General features: G+C 44.4%; 1 protein-coding gene across 6 annotated transcripts in view; it reads left to right on the forward strand.

Annotated features, from left to right (window-relative positions):
* FRMD4B (FERM domain containing 4B) overlaps nucleotides 1-18,791 on the forward strand; it is a 247,633-nt gene that overhangs the window by 100,380 nt on the left and 128,462 nt on the right. For 3 of the 6 annotated variants that reach the window (XM_053378235.1, XM_053378230.1, XM_053378232.1), the window contains exon 1: nucleotides 3,407-3,711. The exons of 1 other annotated variant lie outside the window; for it this stretch is intronic. In XM_053378235.1, coding sequence (XP_053234210.1) covers nucleotides 3,550-3,711 — 162 coding nt within the window. In that variant the 5' untranslated portion in view covers nucleotides 3,407-3,549. Of the gene's footprint in view, nucleotides 1-3,406; nucleotides 3,712-18,791 lie in introns of those variants that run through there. 2 more of the 6 variants (XM_053378229.1, XM_053378231.1) reach the window with 1 other exon arrangement.

An 18,791-nucleotide genomic window follows, 5' to 3' on the forward strand; every position in this document is an offset into this window, starting at 1 on the left:
CCTCACCTTTTCTGATTCTCTCTAGTCTCCCAGCTTCAGCTTGGTTACTAATCAGGACATATCCTGGATCCCAGATGGAAACCGGGATCTGTCCAGAGTGCTTCAAGACAACCCCCGATGACCTCAGATCAGATTGGATTGAGTCTACCTGGAGTGATCTGGAGCAGTCAAAAGTAAAAAGGGACCCCTGACCATTAGGTCCAGTTGTGGCCGACTCTGGGGTTGCGGTGCTCATCTTGCTTTATTGGCCGAGGGAGCCAGCGTACAGCTTCTGGGTCATGTGGCCAGCATGACTAAGCCGCTTCTGGCAAACCAGAGCAGTGCATGGAAACGCTGTTTACCTTCCCACCGGAGCGGTACCTATTTATCGACTTGCACTTTGACATGCTTTCGAACTGCTAGGTTGGCAGAAGAGTCAAAAGTAGGGAGGCTATTAAACATGTGACTAAGCAGCCAGGACAATGGGGAAGAAGGAAATGATGCAGGCAGACTCTCTGCCTGCATCTTTTATCTACCACAGCTTGCTGCGTGTTTAATAAAGGTGTATGTCAAGGCCGTAACAGGTAGGGCTGTGCAAGGCCCCAGATATCAGTTTAGGGTCTGGTTGGGTCTAGCTCGAATCTAGACCTGATCAGGATCACGAAATTGGGCTCAAAGCTGGTGGTGGTCTGCCTCCATAGAAGGAGGCAGTGTGCTTTTGAATACCAGTTGCAGGGAACCCCAGGAGGGAAGGGGGCTCTTAAGCTTCCCATAAGCATCCATTTGACCACTGTGAAGACAGGCTGCTGGGCTAGATGGGCTTTTGGCATGCCCTGAATCTGTGATTCTATTAATGCAGCCTAAAAGTGCATTCACCTCTTTTGCAGCTGCATCACACAGCTGATTCATGTTCAGCTTGTCAATAACTACGATTCCAAGATCCTTTTCACATGTACCACTACCAATCCAATCTCTGTGCATTTGATTTGTTGTTGTTCCTGCTGTTGTTGCCTAAAGGCAGAACTCTGCATTAGTCTCTGACTTTTTTCAGCCCAGTTTTTCATTCTGGTTTTCCATGAAAGTATCTTTGGCTTCAAAATGTGATTTGGGAAGCAGCCTCTTTTTTTTATTTATATGCGAGGAAATGCCAGGGGGTTCTTGGATTTATCTCAGTATTTCTTTGGGGGTGCATAAGGTCACTACTACTTCAGTAAAATTATTGCTGTTTTCTTACTGATATGTGTTAATTCAGCTGGTTCCAAATTTGTATAAATGTTCCCCTTTCACAAAACGAAGTCTGATCAGGTATAATGTAGCATTTTAATGAAAAAACACAAATAGCATAAGTAACAGGCAAATTTGAGGCATTAAACAATTACAATTAATAAAAGACAGTTAAAAACAGGCATCTCATAGAATCATAGAGTTGGAAGGGACCCTAAGGGTCATCTAGCCCAACCCCCTGCAATGCCTTCAAACAACATTCAAAAGATAATTAAAACCAACAGTAAGCAAAAGGATGCAAACATCATGCCAGCCTTCCGGATAAGGTTGGCTTAAAGAAATGTCCGGATAGGGTTGGCTTAAAGGAAAATGTTTTAAGCCAAGGCCGAGAAGAGTACATTGAAGGTTCCTGCCTGGTGTCAACAGACAGGGAGTGCCAAGTAATTTCTTCTTGTGCACAAAATAATGGACTTGTGTCCAAAAACATGCAGGGAATTTGACTGAATGTTAGGAAGTGGCATGGTGCCACATAGTATCCGTTCCTTAAGGCTTCTATTCTAGCTCCCTCCTCTTTGTCAAGAGCCAGTGCAGTGTAATGATTACACCGTCGGACTAAGACTTGAGAGTTCATAATCCCCATTTGGCCATGAAGCTCACTGGGCCAGCTGCGACCTCTCAGCCTAACCTACCTCGCAAGGTTGTTGTTATGGGGATTACCGGTAGATGAGGCAGGGGAGAACCATGCACTCGAGCTCCTTGGAGAGAAAGTGGGGTAGAAACACAACAAACAAAAATCAAATTGATTCTACCTTGCACTACTGTGATCCTCCTCAGCGACCTCCTCTTCCTCTTATCGCCTCACCTTTTGCGTCTATATTGCAATCGAGACAGTTTATTTTCACTGTTTGGTAGGGAAACGGTTCAAGGAAAGCTGTCTTGCCCCGCCCTCTCCAATACCTCAAAAGCTTAGAAAACTCCAAATCCCATGAGTAATCGTTTAAAAAGATGAGTTTTCTTCCTCTGCTGCCAGCAACTAACAACTGCCCTCCCCACTTTAGAGCCTTACAGGGAATGGCCTGTAAAATGAAATGCAGTCGTCCCCACCCCCCTCCTTCCCGTCTAGCATTAACGGTTTAATTCTCCAAAGGGCTGGGCTTTGGCAGCCTAATTTTATACCAACTACTGAGGCAAGCCTGGGATTCTCTTGTGGGCTATTATTTCACAGAGTGTTTATTTACTTGTGGCCTGCTTGGTGAAAGGGCTCAGCGTGCGTGAGGCGGCTCTGTTTTTCTCGTGCTCCGCATGCTGCGTTTTAATAGGATTACCGTCAGTTTAAACGGAGGAGAACCCAAATCGACGCTCATTTTTCTTAGCTAGCGAGGCGGCTTTCTCCGAGTGTGTGTGTTTAAAAAATAGGGAATACCAGAGGGGGGGGAGAGAGAGAGAGAGGCAGGAAACATTCACTAAGGTATTACAGTATTCTTCTGCGCATGAGGGAGGTTCTCCTCACAACAAGCAGAAGAAGATACTTTAGGTTTCAAAAGTTCTGCGAGTTATGTGTCTGTGAGAGAGACGGAAATAAATGTCAGGGCCGTTATTAACTGACTGAAAAAAATGGTGACAGCGTTATAATTTCCACCAAAAAAAAAAAGTTGAAGATGGCTTATGAGGTGTTTCTCTACGCTTTTTCCTTGGAGAGGGTGGGTGCGCGCAGGCGCGCGCTTCCCTATTATAAGAGCATTTAGGAGGGAAGCGGAGTCTGGAAGTACTTGACAGGAATTGTTTGTGGTCTCTCTTTTCTCCCTCTCCTCGTGGGGAGAGCAAACTCAGGAGTATTGAGATAAGCTATTCATGTGTGAAAGAGAGAGAGAGAGAGAGAGAGAGAGAGAGAGAGAGAGAGAGACGCGCTCCCCGCTCACAAAACGGGTTAAACTTTTAATTAGAACCCGTAGTGGTAGCTGCTGAAGCTTAGCGGAGATTTATATAAGCTGTTAAGAAGGACACAAGGCTGGGCTGTGTGGAGCTACCGCTGCCGCCGCCTCGGCTTCAGCCCTTGGCTGGGCTTCAAGGCGCGCCGGGGCAGCGTCTGGGAGGTCTGCCCAGGAAGCGGCGCGTGAATGAGGAGTTTGTGCGAGAGGCTCCGGCCCCCGGCCTCTCCGCGAAGCGCGCCTCCCCTTGCTCGGCGCGGTGTAGCATGAGCCTGCAATAGCAGAAGGAGCGCCTTGTTGTTGTTGTTATTATTAACTGGACTGCTGTGAGCCAAGGCGCAAGGGAGAGGAGAAGAGGAGGAAGAAGCGTGGCTCTGAGAAAGAGAGTGCGAGGGTCCCCCTCTGAAGTGGCAAAGTCATGGCTTCGGTGTTCATGTGTGGAGTGGAGGACCTGCTCTTCAGCGGGAGCCGCTTCGTCTGGAACCTGACGGTCTCGACGCTGAGGAGGTGGTACACGCAGCGGGTGAGGGGATGCCACCAGGCGCTGAGGACGTGGTGCGGGATAAGGGACGTCTATCAGGTAAAAAGAAAAAAGGGGGGAGCCCTTGGGTGCTTTGGTTGTTCCTCCTTCTTGCATAGCCCCCAAAGAAAGGGGGGGGGGGAGAAACGGGCCAGCCCTAATCAACTCACCTGTGGGGTGCTCTTGGATGAAGCCTGTATGTTTTCTATACATGCACAAGATAATAGTTAGCTTTTGGTTGGCTCTTATTATAAAAAATTAAATTGCTGGAAATGTTACTGTTTTATCCTTTTTTTATATAAACCCCTTTGAGGCTTTGTTGGTAGGCATCTCAGCTTTGAACTGTGGAACTCCCTGCCACAGTGAGCCAGCGATGGCCGCCAACTCGGTCAGTTAGCTCAGTTGGTTAGAGCGTGGTGCTGATAATGTCAGGGTTGCGGGTTCGATCCCCATAGGGGCCATGTGCATATTCCTGCCTTGCTGGGGGTTGGACTAGATGTCCCTTGGGATCCCTTCCGAGTCTACAATTCTATGGATGACTTTGAGAGAGGATTGGAGAAATTTGTGGAGGGAGAGGGCTGTCAAAAACAACTAGCTGTGGTGGCTCTGCTGTGCATCTGAATACCAGGTGCTGGAAACCACAGGAGGGGAGAGGGCTCTTGTGCTCACGTGCTGCTCATTGGTTTCCCACAGGCACCTGGTTGGCCAGTGTGAGAACAGGGTGATGGACTAGATAAGCCTGATCCAGCAGGGCTCTGGATGGATGGATGAATATTGAATGAGATGCATGTAGGCACAAATTTATATTTTCATAGTCCCTATAAGATTGGCAGTGTGGAAGTCCGAGATGACAGTGTTTCTGTTTTCACGTGACTTACTTGACTTCGGACATGCACACTTTTTAAAATTGTAGTGGTTTCTGGAAACTTTTGCTGGGCAAAGTGCCCTCCAACGGTGTTTAAAATTGCTAATTGAGATTGATCGCCCTTTCCATCCCTATGCCTTTCAAAAGGACAACCCTTCGCTGCCACCACATGCTTTTAAATCCAATGGGGTTAATTCAGTGCCTGCCCTTCACGTCCATCAAGCAAGCAGGCAGAGCATGCATTGGGCATGAAACTTATTCATGATCCCACATTTACTCTGTTTCCTCAGTGATTATTTATGGGCCCTTATGCTGGTAATTTTTTAGGGAGAGGTATAAATATTGAAATGTGTTCTTCCAATAACTCTTTCCTCTCTCCACCCCATTTAAACCTTGGTTTGCCAGTCGGACACAAATCCAGCAGATACCTGGAAGCGCTTCAGTGTGATGGCACATATTCTACTGTGATTGTTTTAAAGCTAACACACTTGTTTTTGCTATCTGTATTTCTGTATGAGGCATTAGGTGCAGGCTTCTTACTTTCCCCAACTTCTCTGTGCAATTTCCACGCAAAAGAGCTGTTTCATGTGACAGGAGAATCGTTTTGAAATACTCAGCCTGCTGTTGTGAATTTTCGTGCATGCGTATGCGTGTGATATTGAAAGGGAACGCATGCGTGGTTCAGTGAAGGATCTCTTGAGATTATAGTACTTAATGTACAATATGTATAATGTGACCTTCTGTGGCCTTACAAAGCTGGCTCATGCCCTTGAATTTCAGTTGGAGTAGGGCACCCAGCTGATTGGCCTTTGTTCCCTATAATAGAGCATGAGACTCTGAATCTTAGGGTTGTGGGTTTGAGCCCCATGTTGGGCAAAAAGTTTCCTGCATTGCAGGTGGTTGAACTAAATGACCTTTGCGGTCCCCTTCCAACTCTATGATTCTGTACACCAGGAGTAGGGAACCTTTTTCAGCCTGAGGCCCGCATTCCCCTGTAGTCACCTTTTTGGGGTGCCACTTGCAGATGGGCAGGTCCAGGGGCAAAAGTGGGTAAAGTAAAGAATGTAGGCTTGGTCTATTGAAGGTTTGGTCCCTAGTCAAGACCAGCTGAACCTCAGGGATCAGACAAAGAGAAGTTCCCATCCAGAAGAGCTTGGTGATCAGACAGTTCTTACATTCTTTGAGCCCAACCTGTTTAGGGCTTTGTGAATAAACACAAGAACACTGAACCTGGCTCAGCAGCAAATCAGCAACCAGTGCAGTGCTCTCTGCAACCAGTAACCTTCTCCTGTGAGCAGTGTGGCTGCTGAATTCTGCATATTAGTTTATCTCCCAGACCAGAAACAAGGGCAGTCCCACATAAAGCATGTGACAGTGGTCAAGTCTTGAGGTTGCCCATGCATGGACCACTATGGTCAGTCTGTTTTGCTCCAGGAACCATCACAGCTGGCATAGCAGTTGGAGCTGGTAAAAGCACTCCAGGCCATTAAGTCATTTTGGCTTAAGGCATATGCTTAGCAAACACATGAACAGTAGGGCTCCAGGTTGATGAATTCTGCCCCGTTTCTTACACGGCTGCAAGCGAAGCTAAATTGTATGTGTGTGGTTCCTCCCACAACCATCCTCCACAGGATCTGTTGATGGTATAGTGGCAGGTTAGGTTGTGTTGGAACAACGTTGCAGTGGCAACTATGAGTTTGTTCTGACATTTGGTCCCTTTTGTGGCCCACTGCCCTCCCTTGCCCTAAGCAGCGGTTCTCAACCTGTGGGTCCCCAGATGTTGTTGGACTACAACTCCCATCATCCCTAGCTAGCAAGGCCAGAGCTCAGGGATGATGGAAGTTGTAGTCCAACAACATCTGTGGACCCACAGGTTGAGAACCGCTGCTCCCTGGCCTTTTTGCCCAAGTATTGCGTTATCAACCCTCCTCCTTGTACAGGACAGCTCAGTTTGGGACTATTTTTGTTGTATACTCTTTTCACTCTCATTCTAGAATATTAGAACTCTTTTAGAATCTAACATGTATTTATTTTGTCCTGAGTTTCCTAGCTTCACAGAAGATAACAAGTAGGGAATTTTGAGCTATTCTTCTTACTATGTGATGAGAAATCATCCAGTTCCTTACCTAGTTCAGAGTTCGTCTTCCTTGAGATGAACATGGGGGGGTGGAGAAATTGTTCCCAGGGAGCCAAATTTGTACTGCTGCTTTATACCAGGTCAGACTATTTGTCAACCTAGCCTAGTATTGTGACTTATGACTGGTAGCATCTCCACAGGTGTTTCAGGATACTAGTGGGATCAGCTTCACTCAAAAGGTGTGGTTCCATAAATGTGTAAAAAGAGCCCTACTCTGCTATTTGTATGAATGTGCAACGGATGTGGGAGTGTGCATGCCAGCGCAGCCCTCAGTGCCCCCCTACATAACAATCAATCCATGCTCCTGTTTTCCCAACTTCTGCAAGTGGAGTTTGAAGATCTGCAAGATTAGAACCATATTTGGAACTCCCTCCCATTGTAAATCAGACAGGTGTTGTCTTTTATCTTTTCAGCAACAAGCAACAACTTCCTTTCCCTACAAGCCACTTAAGTGGAGTCTGTACTTGTATTGGATATATATATATATATATATATAGTAAGTTGATGTTTCTTATTGCCAAATTGCTTTGAGGTGTTTTATGAGAAGCGATACACAAATAAATTAATAGCGCTCAGGCAAATACGATTAGAATCCTCCCTTTGATTAGGAACCTAGACTGCACTAGGTGCACATAGCCAAATAAAGAGGAACTAATTTGCATGAGATTTGCATACATTGATCATATGTATAGAAGCAAATTTTAGAAATAATTTATGCCATTTAAATAGAAATACAGCAAATAATTCCCAATAATTGGGAAAGCTATGCCTAGGTGACCTGTGCTTGCTCAGTCTGCTGCTAAGGTGCTAACTGTAAGACTTTCGCGATATCTCCTTATGGTCCTTTACCTTTAAGTCACACTTGGAGCTGCCCCCTATAAAGTAGGATACACAACTACCCTAATCATACAGTGTTCCAAAATGCAGTTAAAATCCCCATTAAGACGCTTCAATCAGAGTACCACTCTGGCTTGTTCAAATGTGGTACCAAAAGACATGCATGCTTCCAGCCTGGGGCAAGGAACCAGTGGCCCTCCAGATGTTTTTGGACTCCTGGCCACCATCGGCTCCCACCAGCCTGGCTAGTAGTCTAGGATGTTGGGAGCTGTAGTCCAGCAATATCTGGAGGTCCTCATGATCTGGAGGGCCTGACATAAAACAAGGCCCCCATATCTTTTCACCCAATTTTGGCAGACAGAGTACTTCTTTCTGTCTAGAAAGAATAGTGGTGCGACCTCAAACTTTCCCTTATGTGCTCCATACAAAATAGAGCAGCATGTCCTCAGAAATCTGCATTGGAAGGTGCTGATGAAGAGTTGGCACACAGGGTCTTTGCAATCCTGGCAGGGTCCTTTGCAAGTCAATAAGAGCTAATACTAATAGTATTAGGATTTGGCCAGACTCCCAAATAAAGCCTGGAGCTTAGAAGACTCCAGGAATGTTATCCTCTTGTTCAGAAGGTCATTTTTACCTCAAGACACAAACAGATGCCAACCTTTCTGAGTATGAGTGTAGCAGGGGTGTCCCTCAACTTTGGAAGCCTTCGGGCATCTTTAGGGAAAACAGTGTTCCCCGTTAGAGTTAGCTCCTCAAATTTCTGTAGTTTATCTAACGTGCTCAGGACACAATTGTCCTTATTTTGTTGTTTGGGTGACTCTACAGTTTAATACTGATTCCACTGATGAGCAGGAGTGTGGAGGGTTGGTAATGATTCTTTCTTTAGGAAGTGGGAGGTTCAAATCCCTCGCTCACCAGCCATGTGCCAGGCTCAGTGCAGCCCATACATGCTTAATATTTTGCCCTGATCAAATCTGAAACATTGGTACTGACAAGGATAGAACGTGTTGGCAAATAACAGGACAGAAATAAGGTCAGCAGCAAGGAAGGTTGGTGGCTGCAAGTAGGAAGATGCCTTGGTGTGTATATGAACATATGACGCTAACTTACACTGAGTTAGCTCATTGCTCCACCTAGCACAGTACTTTGCTTGAAAAGCATATGCTCCTATCAGTGAGCAATGATCTCTTCCCTCACCCCAGTCTACCACTGGGGAGACATACCACTGGTGCATCTGGCACAGGATTGTTTCTCTTCATCCAAAGTGGATCTCCACGATCTCAGTAGTCCTACACAGTGCTATTATCTGATATCCTTCAGCTGTAGCTTTTCCTGCAGGCAAATAATGCCCTTTACAACCATGTTACAGTCCCTTTGGGAGAGTGACCATGCACAGCACAATAACTATATAGTTCTTCTGTATACAGTGAAATAGTGTTTTTTCCAAGAGGTCTTCCTGTTGGATTAATCTGGGGCAGGCTACATAATGTCCCCTATTTGTGGGATGTCACTGCAGAAGAGTAATGAGGCAGCAGGGAAACTGTGTGCCTGAACAGCTTTAGATTTGGTGATGGCTGACCTAAAGTTGTTGAAATGGAACTGGCGTTCTGTAGAGAGCGGGTGGAGGGAGCATATTCTGAAACCAGGAAGGTTGTTTCTTCTAGGTCAGGTGGAGAAACTGCTGACAAAGTACTTAAGCACAGTACATAAGCTTGGCAGTGTGCACACATTTGCTCGAGACCTAACTTGTGAAAGAGGAATAAAGAGAGAAATAGGCAATTTCTGCTTCCTGTAATTCAGACTCCGTTAGCTTGGACAGCTGCACCATTAACATTTCCTCTGCCACTCCACCCTTGATTAATTTTCCAAAATGATATTGCACACAAAAAAAGGGAAGGTCTTTACAATTCTTTTTCCAGATGGAAGAGAGAAATTGTTAGCTTTGAAACACCCAATACGAGATGTAGGGTAATGGGGCGAACGAATGTTAAAGGCTAGTTTACTCTTTGACTTTCAAGATTGTTCAGACCTAAAATTCTGAGACAGCTGTTAGTTCAGATAGGATGTTTGCAAAGTCTGTCTTAGCCCCCTTAGCTGCTGCTGCTATAATAATTTTCTATTGAATTCCACTAGATGCCTCCTTTATTTCAAGGTAAATTCTCCCCTTCTTGAAATCATTTCATCTATATGTGTAATTTGGAGTGTACTAATTAGAAGGTCTTTGCAGCAGTTGGGAATGCTTTATGTGTGTGTGGGAAATCCCTAATTGATAAAAAAGCAGTGTTTACCAATGCTGCAGTGTCTTACAACCTGACCCCAATTTTGTTTAAATTTGGAATCAAGCTCCAGTGAGTTCTGTAGGGCTTGCTGTCTTGAGTGTTTGTGTTGTGCATTTGTGTTGATCTTTCTGCCTCTTGCTAATTAGCAAATGCTGACAGTTTCCAAGTATTTGGAACCTCATACGCACATGGGATAATGTACAAGCCCATGTCCAATAGGTTGTAAGCTATATTGAGGCAAGTGTTTGATTAACATTAACTATTGGTTAAGTGCAAAGAATTGCCTAATTAGAAAGGTACCTCAGTCTGTAGGGCTTGTGGAATCACCTTTGGAGGTGCGTTTAGGCAGCAGTTCAGCTAGATGCATGGGTCCTTCCCTCTCTATTGTTCTATAGGCATTACAATTTAAGTATCCTTTATTTTGAACGGAAGATGTGGAGTTGGGTAAAACCTTCCAAGTTTTGCTTCATCCTCTGACATGGACCCTGGAAGAGGGGGTGTAGGGGAGCATAGAGACCCCCCCCTAAGATTTGCCAAGGTCCCCTATCCCTTGCCAACAGAGGCACATTCAGTAAGGTTTGATGTTGTAGTCAAGGCTAATAATGAATAATGGAAAGTGAGAGGTGCCGTCTATTTTCTGGGATCACACCATTTTGCGTGGTTGGAAGCAGAGCTTTTTTGTAGAGGGAGGAGCTGAGGTGAGTTGAGCACTAATTTGTGGGGTTGAGGGAAGTGAAGAAGAGACCAGTCTCTTGAGAATCAGTGAGCTTCTAATTATTATTTATTTACCGTCCTATATTATTCATGGACTATCTTTTCTCAGACCTTGGCCACTTACTTTCTCAATTGCACACGCTCACATTTTAACCGCCGGTATGGAAACTGCACAGCTAGGAATGCTCCTATGCTTTCTTTCCACATCTGTGTCCAAACTTTAGTGCCAGAGAGTTTCCAAGCGGATTAAAGAAAAGTTTGGGCATTACAATAGCTCTATTTTAAAATAATAATAATAATAATGTCTGACGGTCCATGATTTTCTTTCTCTTTGGTGAATGAATCATTAGAAATCATTAAAACACATTCTGAAATAATGAAAGTCAACCAAGTAAGTCCTAATTTATGGTTAAACTTAGTCAATCAAGTAAGTCCTAATTTATGGTTAAACTTACTTTGCTCATTCAACTGCCTAAAAACTACTCTCAGACTATTTCAGCTCTGCATATTTCCACTTCAGTTTGCTTTTGGGCGGTGATGGTTAGACTGAATAAAATGATGTTTTGCATTGCCCCTCCTTCCCCATTTCTGGACAGATTTCATTTCCAGACTGTGAATTTCATCTCATTTCCTTCATGGCACTGCATGGACCAATTTAAAAACAGTGCTCCCTTATGCACTGTGCATTTATGTAATATATTCCTCTGCTGACGTTGTTCGCAAGATTTGTTAGATTTCACTAGCAGTGGATGAAGCGTTTGAAAAGTATTTTTACCTTAAGAAAGTTGGTGAATATTTTTATCTTCATAGAAAATGAATATGGTTTTCTATAATTTATTTCCTTCCTTTTATAGCTGTCCTTATATTGGCTATTCAGAGTGGGAAACCATAGTTCAACATGCCCTAATTTCAGCTGACCAGCAACAGTTCTCTGCAGAGTCAATTCTTAAGATACTTTCTAGGTCCTGGCACATAGGGCTTGCAGAGTGGGGAAGGGGCAGTACTAGCAATTTAGAGGCTAGCAAGTGTATTATTCCACAAGCTTTCATGGGTTATCAGGAATGATGCATCAGATGAAGTTGACTTCAGCCCCAAATATATTGTGCCGCATTAAATTGGATAGTCTGTAAGCTTGTGCGTTGAGCACGCTGCTTTGTGGTAGTGAGTTATGGGCAACTAACAACCAAACTGGGGACGTGGGTGGCGCTGTGGGTTAAACCACAGAGCCTAGTACTTGCTGATCAGAAGGTTGGCGGTTCGAATCCCCGCGACAGGGTGAGCTCCCATTGCTCGGTTCCAGCTCCTGCCAACCTAGCAGTTCGAAAGTGCGTCAAAGTGCAAGTAGATAAATAGGTACCACTCCATCGGGAAGGTAAACGGCGTTTCCATGTGCTGCTCTGGTTTGCCAGAAGAGGCTTAGTCCTGCTGGCCACATGACCTGGAAGCTGTACGCTGGCTCCCTCGGCCAATAAAGCGAGATGAGCGCTGCAACCCCAGAGTCGTTGACGACTAGACCTAACAAACAGGGGTCCCTTTACCTTTAACAACCAAACTATGTAGCAGATCAGCCTTCCCCAATCTGTTGCCCTCCAGATGTTTGGGGTAACAATTCCTATTGCTTCAAGCCAGCATGGCCAGCCAACAAAGATGGTGGGAGTTGTAGTCCAAAACATCTGTAGGACAGTATGTTGGGGAAAATTATTAAAAAAGGAAGAGATCTTCTCTTAGTTTCTTGGACTCAAGGCATTGACGAAGAGAACTGGAAGCTCATTCACATGCTGGACTTCATAATGCTTAAAGGTGTTCTGCTCCATCAGTAGGCAAGCCAGTGAATCCTGAATTAGCCGCAATTTCCGAACAGTTATCATGGTCTTGCAGTGAGTAATGAGAAAACAGATTTCAAGTCTAAGCTGTGCTGCTTTTTTTTCCTCAAGGAGGAAAGAAAAAAGATACCGTATTTTTCGCTCTATAACACGCACCCGACCATAACACGCACGTAGTTTTTAGAGGAGGAAAATCCATAGGCATGCCACCCGTAGGCATTCCCTCCATAACACGCACAGACATTTCCCCTTACTTTTTAGGAGGAAAAAAGTGAGTGTTATGGTGCAAAAAATACGGTACTCTGAATATCACCAAAGTCTTAAGTCGTTGGTATGGCCCAACCAGCAGCTCTGCCCACTCTACATACCAAATCAATATATTGCTTAAGCATCAAACACAGATGTACCGATAGAAACATTTAAGACTTTTACGAACATTTAAGAAACATTTTGGAAGCGAAGGAGAGGGTTAAGGCAAGTCACAATCCCTCTAATCTCATTGTGTGTGTCATGTACCACCTGTTAAGTTTTCCGATCTCCAGTATGGACACCTTTTTTTTTAAGGGGCTTCCTCAATTTTTAGCCAATCAGGAACATGTTGAGCTTGTAATGACATCACAGGAAGAATTACCCTCACCATGAAATAGTTCTTGGATTTCCACATTTTTGTCCTGCTTTGTGAGCTTCCCAAGAAGCTATAGTAACTGGGTGTGCTTTGTGGAGGAGTATGCAGTTGTGCCCCCCACAAAACAAATCCCCCCCCCCTTTAGGGTCAGCTTCAGGACTGGGATGCAATACAGTTGCCCCTGGATTCTTGGAATTACTACTGAATGTTAAGCATATTATGAGATATGCCATGCAAATGACACTAATCAAGTAGAAATCCTTCAGCAGTTGGGACGGTTCCTGTTCCAAGTTCAAGCATAAAGCCTTAGTATAAATGGAACTTCAAACTTCCTGGATCTTTGATTAATAGCTAAAAAAAAGCAGCGCTCAGCTTCAAAATATTACTGCATCATTCAGTATCCCAATTATGCTGAACCTTAATGCCAAGTTGTAACAGGGAAGACTGCCATGTCATAATTAGTCATTGGTAATTCTACTGATCTCCTGTACAGATGGCACATTGTCGCTGATTGCAAAGAGGATAATGCTGTCAGTGCTGGGATACATTATCTTCTGCTTCCTATGCATGCACACTTTTTCTCTCTTTGCCTTCAAACCAATTGCTTATTCAGATCTGCAAATTTTTCCTCAATGTTTGTGTTAGCTCCTTGTTTTTGCCTTTACTCTTTTATTTTAATTTTATTTGCCAAGAGAAACATGTCATTTCTCAGCTGAGAACATTTATTATGTTCATTAGGTGTTGGGAAAACAAATAACATTGTGAAACTCCTACCAGAGCATTATCTCATCGTTTTGTTGCTTGACCAGGGGAAGAACAACTTTGTCCTTGGATAACGTTCTCAGAAATCCCTAGGATATTGGGCCCAAAGATGACTGCAGTAACTAGGACATTTACTAGGACATATGCCAATAGTGAGTTCATAGAATTGAAGAGTTGTAAGGGCCTCCGAGGATCATCTAGTCCAACCCCCTGCGATGCAGGGATCTCAACTAAAACATCCATGACCAATCCAGCTTTTGCTTTAAAAACTTCCAATAAAGGAGAGTCCACAACCTCCCGAGGGAGCCTGTTCTGCCATTAAAGAAGAAGAAGAAGAAAAGGAGGAGTTTGGATTTGATATCCCGCTTTATCACTACCCTAAGGAGTCTCAAAGCGGCTAACATTCTCCTTTCCCTTCCTCCCCCACAACAAACACTCTGTGAGGTGAGTGGGGCTGAGAGACTTCAGAGAAGTGTGACTAGCCCAAGGTCACCCAGCAGCTGCATGTGGAGGAGCGGAGATGCGAACCCGGTTCCCCAGATTACGAGTCTACCGCTCTTAACCACTACACCACACTGGCTCTCCTGTCACAGTTCCTGAAACAAAGTATTTCTCAAACTTGGGTCTCTAGCTCTTGCTGGAGTACAACCCCCATCATACTGGTCATGCTAGCTAGGGACGATGGGAGTTGTAGTCCAACAACAGTCAGATACAGTGGTACCTCGCAAGACGAATGCCTCGGAAGATGAAAAACTCGCAAGACGAAAGAGTTTTTCGTTTTTTGAGTTGCTTCGCAAGACGAATTTCCCTATGGGCTTGCTTCGCAAGACGAAAATGTTTCCTTTTTCTTAAAACTGCTTGAAGAGGTGCAGTTGCGACTTGACCATGCTTCGCAAGACGAAAAACTCACAAGACGAAAAGACTCGCGGAACGAATTAATTTCGTCTTGCGAGGTACCACTGTACTAAAGTTTGAGAAATACTGGCAGACATTCATAAGTGGTGTGATATATGGGTTGAACTGGGGACTTTGGTGCTTGCCACAGTTTGGATGGTAACCCCTTAGAGGAGGCCAAGCACACAGTGATCAATCTGATTACCATGTGGTTAGCTTCCACTTAAAATATTGTAGCAAGGTTTGCTGTTGGATCTCTGAATGGCCAATGCATTATGTCCAAAATAAAATTTAAAAAAATCTGCAGCAATTTTTAGCTGTAGCTGTAAACAAGCTAGTTTTTCCATTTCTGAGGTACCAACAGTTAAAGCACAAAGTGGCAGTCATGGTCAGCCAGTCATCACGGCTAGAATAGCAGGCATGGAGCTTCGTCACCATGACCTGCTGTGTCAACAATTGTACCCTTGGCTGGCACCACATCTCTCTTTTTGTTTATGGTAATGATGGCACAGATGCTGCAGCATCCAGCTGTCTACTCTGGCTGGCTGTAGAAAATCAACAGTGTTAGTATTTTCTAAGCCATCTCCTCCCATATGAATCAGCCCTTTTGGTCAGATGAACATCAGAGGCCCTTGTCTGTGTTTCTCCACCATCTGAGGTACAGACAGTGCCCACTAGAGACAAGCCTTCCCAGTCATTGCATCCAAAAGAGGCTTCATCTGCCTTTTGTGTAAGCTGTGAAGACGTGGCTGTTTCACTGGGCCTCTGTGAATTGTATGTTCATTGATTCATTGGCCATCTGTCATGGATGCTCTAGTTGCGATTCCTGCATTGCAGACGGTTGGACTAGGTGACCCTCAGGGTCCCTTACAACTCTACAATTCTGTGATTTCAGATTCATCAGCTCCCTTATGGTTTTATACTTGGGGTTTCGTTGTCTCACGTGGCAAGCCTATACATACATTGGAAGTAAGGTCGTTTCCAGTAAACCAGTTTATTTGAGCACTCATCCTGATTTGCTTGCAAAAAGTTGGCAGGGAGGTTAAACCCACATTGTTAGTGAGAAAGTACAATGCCAGGTTCCATGTGAGATGTCAATGTGATCTAGTGGAAAGATTGTGGTAGGAAAAAACCTTTGAAGAGCTTTGCTATCTCATTCTGAAGGACCTAACAAAAATGTGCCATACAAAGAATTTTTGCCATTTATGCTAGCAGCAGCTTACCCAGCAATAGCCAGAAACTGGAAGTTGAGGACAGACTTAACTGTAGCATGTTAGCCCTACTTGTGCATTCTACTAAAATCAACATATGGGCAAGAAGTGAGTCCACCCCCCTGGCATCCACATATAGAATTCCAATGTCTGGAGGACAGGGGAAGTCTTTGTGTGTGTATAGGCTTAGTTCCAAATTGCATGGAAGCCTATATACATGAGGACTCTCTCCCTCCCTTGTGACATTTATTTTCCATTTGTGTGGACACTTAGGGGAGGAATTATTCAGCATGGCTCCACTTCCTGCTAGAGTAGGAAGTACATGTTAACCATGAGCAGAATGCCCAGACAGAGCTGTTGGTTTCAGCTGATCTGGAATATCACTGGTTAAAAAAACCGGACACCTGAAATAAGGGCAAGCAGAAACTGCTCACTTCTTTGGAACATGGTACTGTTTTACTGACTTGGTTAACAAAAGAGAAGGATGAGTATGTATGGAACACCATGGAAACATTGGGTTCATGTACATTTTAGATCTAGGTTGGTCTTCCCTGATGACTGTATAGCACAGGGAGTCTTGGTTGGTCATTTATGTAATGGTGCTTCCTTTTATCTGTTAATTGCTAAAATTACTTCATTGCCAGTCTTTGTCTACATTGGACTAGATGCATTTATATGTATGCTTTTGTTGCTGATGTTTTATTGTTAATAGTTTCAGGGTGTTTCATGGGAACTGATTAATAAATGAAATATAAATAAATAATATCCACACCATTCTTCTTTATTGTGCATTCTGCCTTAGCACTGCTTATCAGCTGGTTGGAAGTGAGCAAGACTGGTGCTAGAGCCCATGCACCAGGCCTATGGACTTGTCCCTTAATTCTCTGAAATATTACCTCTTCCAAACAGTTTTCTAGGTGGAATTCCCTATCAAGCAGTAGTACTCCAGTTTGTATTTCCGCTGCCTGAGCTTCTGACGTCTGCCTAGTCTTCTTACCTGCTGTGTAGGAGGGCTTCTGGCAAATCTCCTGCTCAGCCAGTTCATTTGTTAATACACACAAGAAGTAGGGCACAGGATCAGAGGATCACGTAGGAGTAAGTGGGGGAGCATGTCAGGGCAGGAGAGAGCCACAAGGTGATGCTGAGGGAATTCGTAGATTATCTGAGAAAAAGGCTGAGTCTGTTAGAAGTGGATGGAACAAAGATGGCATTGTGTTCTCATTGACTAATAATTCACCTGAGATTCTTGCAGGTGGGGTGGGGGGGACAACTGAAACCTCTCTGAAGGCTACATTTGCATTCCCTCCTCTAAGAGGACTGCATTGTTTGCTGTTATCCAAAGAAGAGCATTTTGTTTCAGTTTTAATTCAGTGTTTTCTTTTAACCTATTTTCTTTAGATGTCCCAAATGATTCCTGGTCCTCCCACACCTTTTCCATTTTCTCTGTTTCCCCCCTACAGTTCTCTCTATATCTCCATCTCTCCACTACCTCCTCCTTTCCCCTGTTTACTGGTCTGACTGCGCCCTGTATCACCCCCTTTCTCACTGTACCCCCAGCATGCTTTCTCTTTGCTCTGCATCCTTTCAGGTCTCTCTACACTGCCGTCTGTTGCTCATCCTTTTTTCTCTGTTCCTCATGATTACTGTTTTGTTCCCCACACTTATCCTTGCTTCATGATACTTGTTTGAACTCAAAACTCAACAGTTCTTGCCAAGCCTTAGAACTACACATGGCTGTTGTTTTGCCTCCACTGTTGAAGACAGTATGTTTCTGAATACCAGAAACTGCAAGGGGGGACGACGGTGCTGTTGTACTTGGGTTCTGCTTTGGGGCTTGCTATAAGTATCTGGTTGGCCACTGTGAGAAGAGGATGCTGGATTAGATAGATTAGGCTATTCACCTGATCCAGCAGGCTGTTCGTATGTTCACATGGGGCGACTTTTCCCTGTCCAGCACTACCCTGGTAAATATGGTGCTGAGCAGGCAAAGGTCATAGTCTTAATTGGGAGAGAAGAGATTCCCTCCAAATTAAAAATGAATATGAAGCAAGACAGTTTGCCCATTTCTACCCATGTTTGTTCCAGTGTTTGATCACTTGTGAAAACAAAGGATGTGTTTGCAGACAAGAGGCAGGCCACTTCCCATCTAGCACTTAGCTTTGAATGTTTCTGTTACACCTATGAATGCCTGTGTATTGGTAGAATTCATTATATACATCAGGGGTGTGAAACCTGTGCCCTAAGATGTTGCTAGACTACAGTTCATGTCACCCCCAGCCGTTATGAGCAATAGTCAGGAGTCTAGCTATCCCAAGGTCACCTAGCAAGATTCATGGCTAAGTGTAATCTGAACTCAAGAGGTTTGTGGATGTTTTGTAATATCTGATACCTACTCAAAAGTCCTCTACCATAACACATGGGATTACCACTTTCAGTAGTACTAAAAGTGCAAGATAGGGCTGAGCTTTTGAATTTCAATTTTCTTAGCATTAGTACAGGGTTTCCCAAACTTGGGTCTCCAGCTGTTGTTGGACTACAACTCCCATCATCCCTAGCTAGCAGGACCAGTGGTCAGGGATGATGGGGGTTGTAGTCTAACATTAGCTGGAGACCCAAGTTTGGGAAATCTTTCATTAGTATTTAGCAGAGGTGGGGAACCTCTCTGGCTTGCAGGCCTGATTAGGCCTGGTGCAAGGCTGTTTTGGCCAAGCCACACATCCATATTCTACACCTGACTTTATATGTAATGCCAGGTGTGCAGCAGATAAAAGAAACACCTTCTTGCAAAAAGTGGGATTAGTCTGCAAAGTTTTATGCCTTCGCAAGAACCAACAATTTGTTGATTGCCAGCACCTGCAGAGCACTATTAGTTTCCTCAGAACCCAGTTGCATCCAGTCTCAAAGCTGTCATCCCAGTCTCAGGAGCTATCATTGCAGTCTCTTAAGTCTGTCATTCCCCCATCATGTCTCCGTATTGATGTGCTCTACCCCTG

This window comes from Podarcis raffonei, chromosome 2 (assembly GCF_027172205.1).
Source record: "Podarcis raffonei isolate rPodRaf1 chromosome 2, rPodRaf1.pri, whole genome shotgun sequence".
NCBI lineage: Eukaryota > Metazoa > Chordata > Lepidosauria > Squamata > Lacertidae > Podarcis > Podarcis raffonei.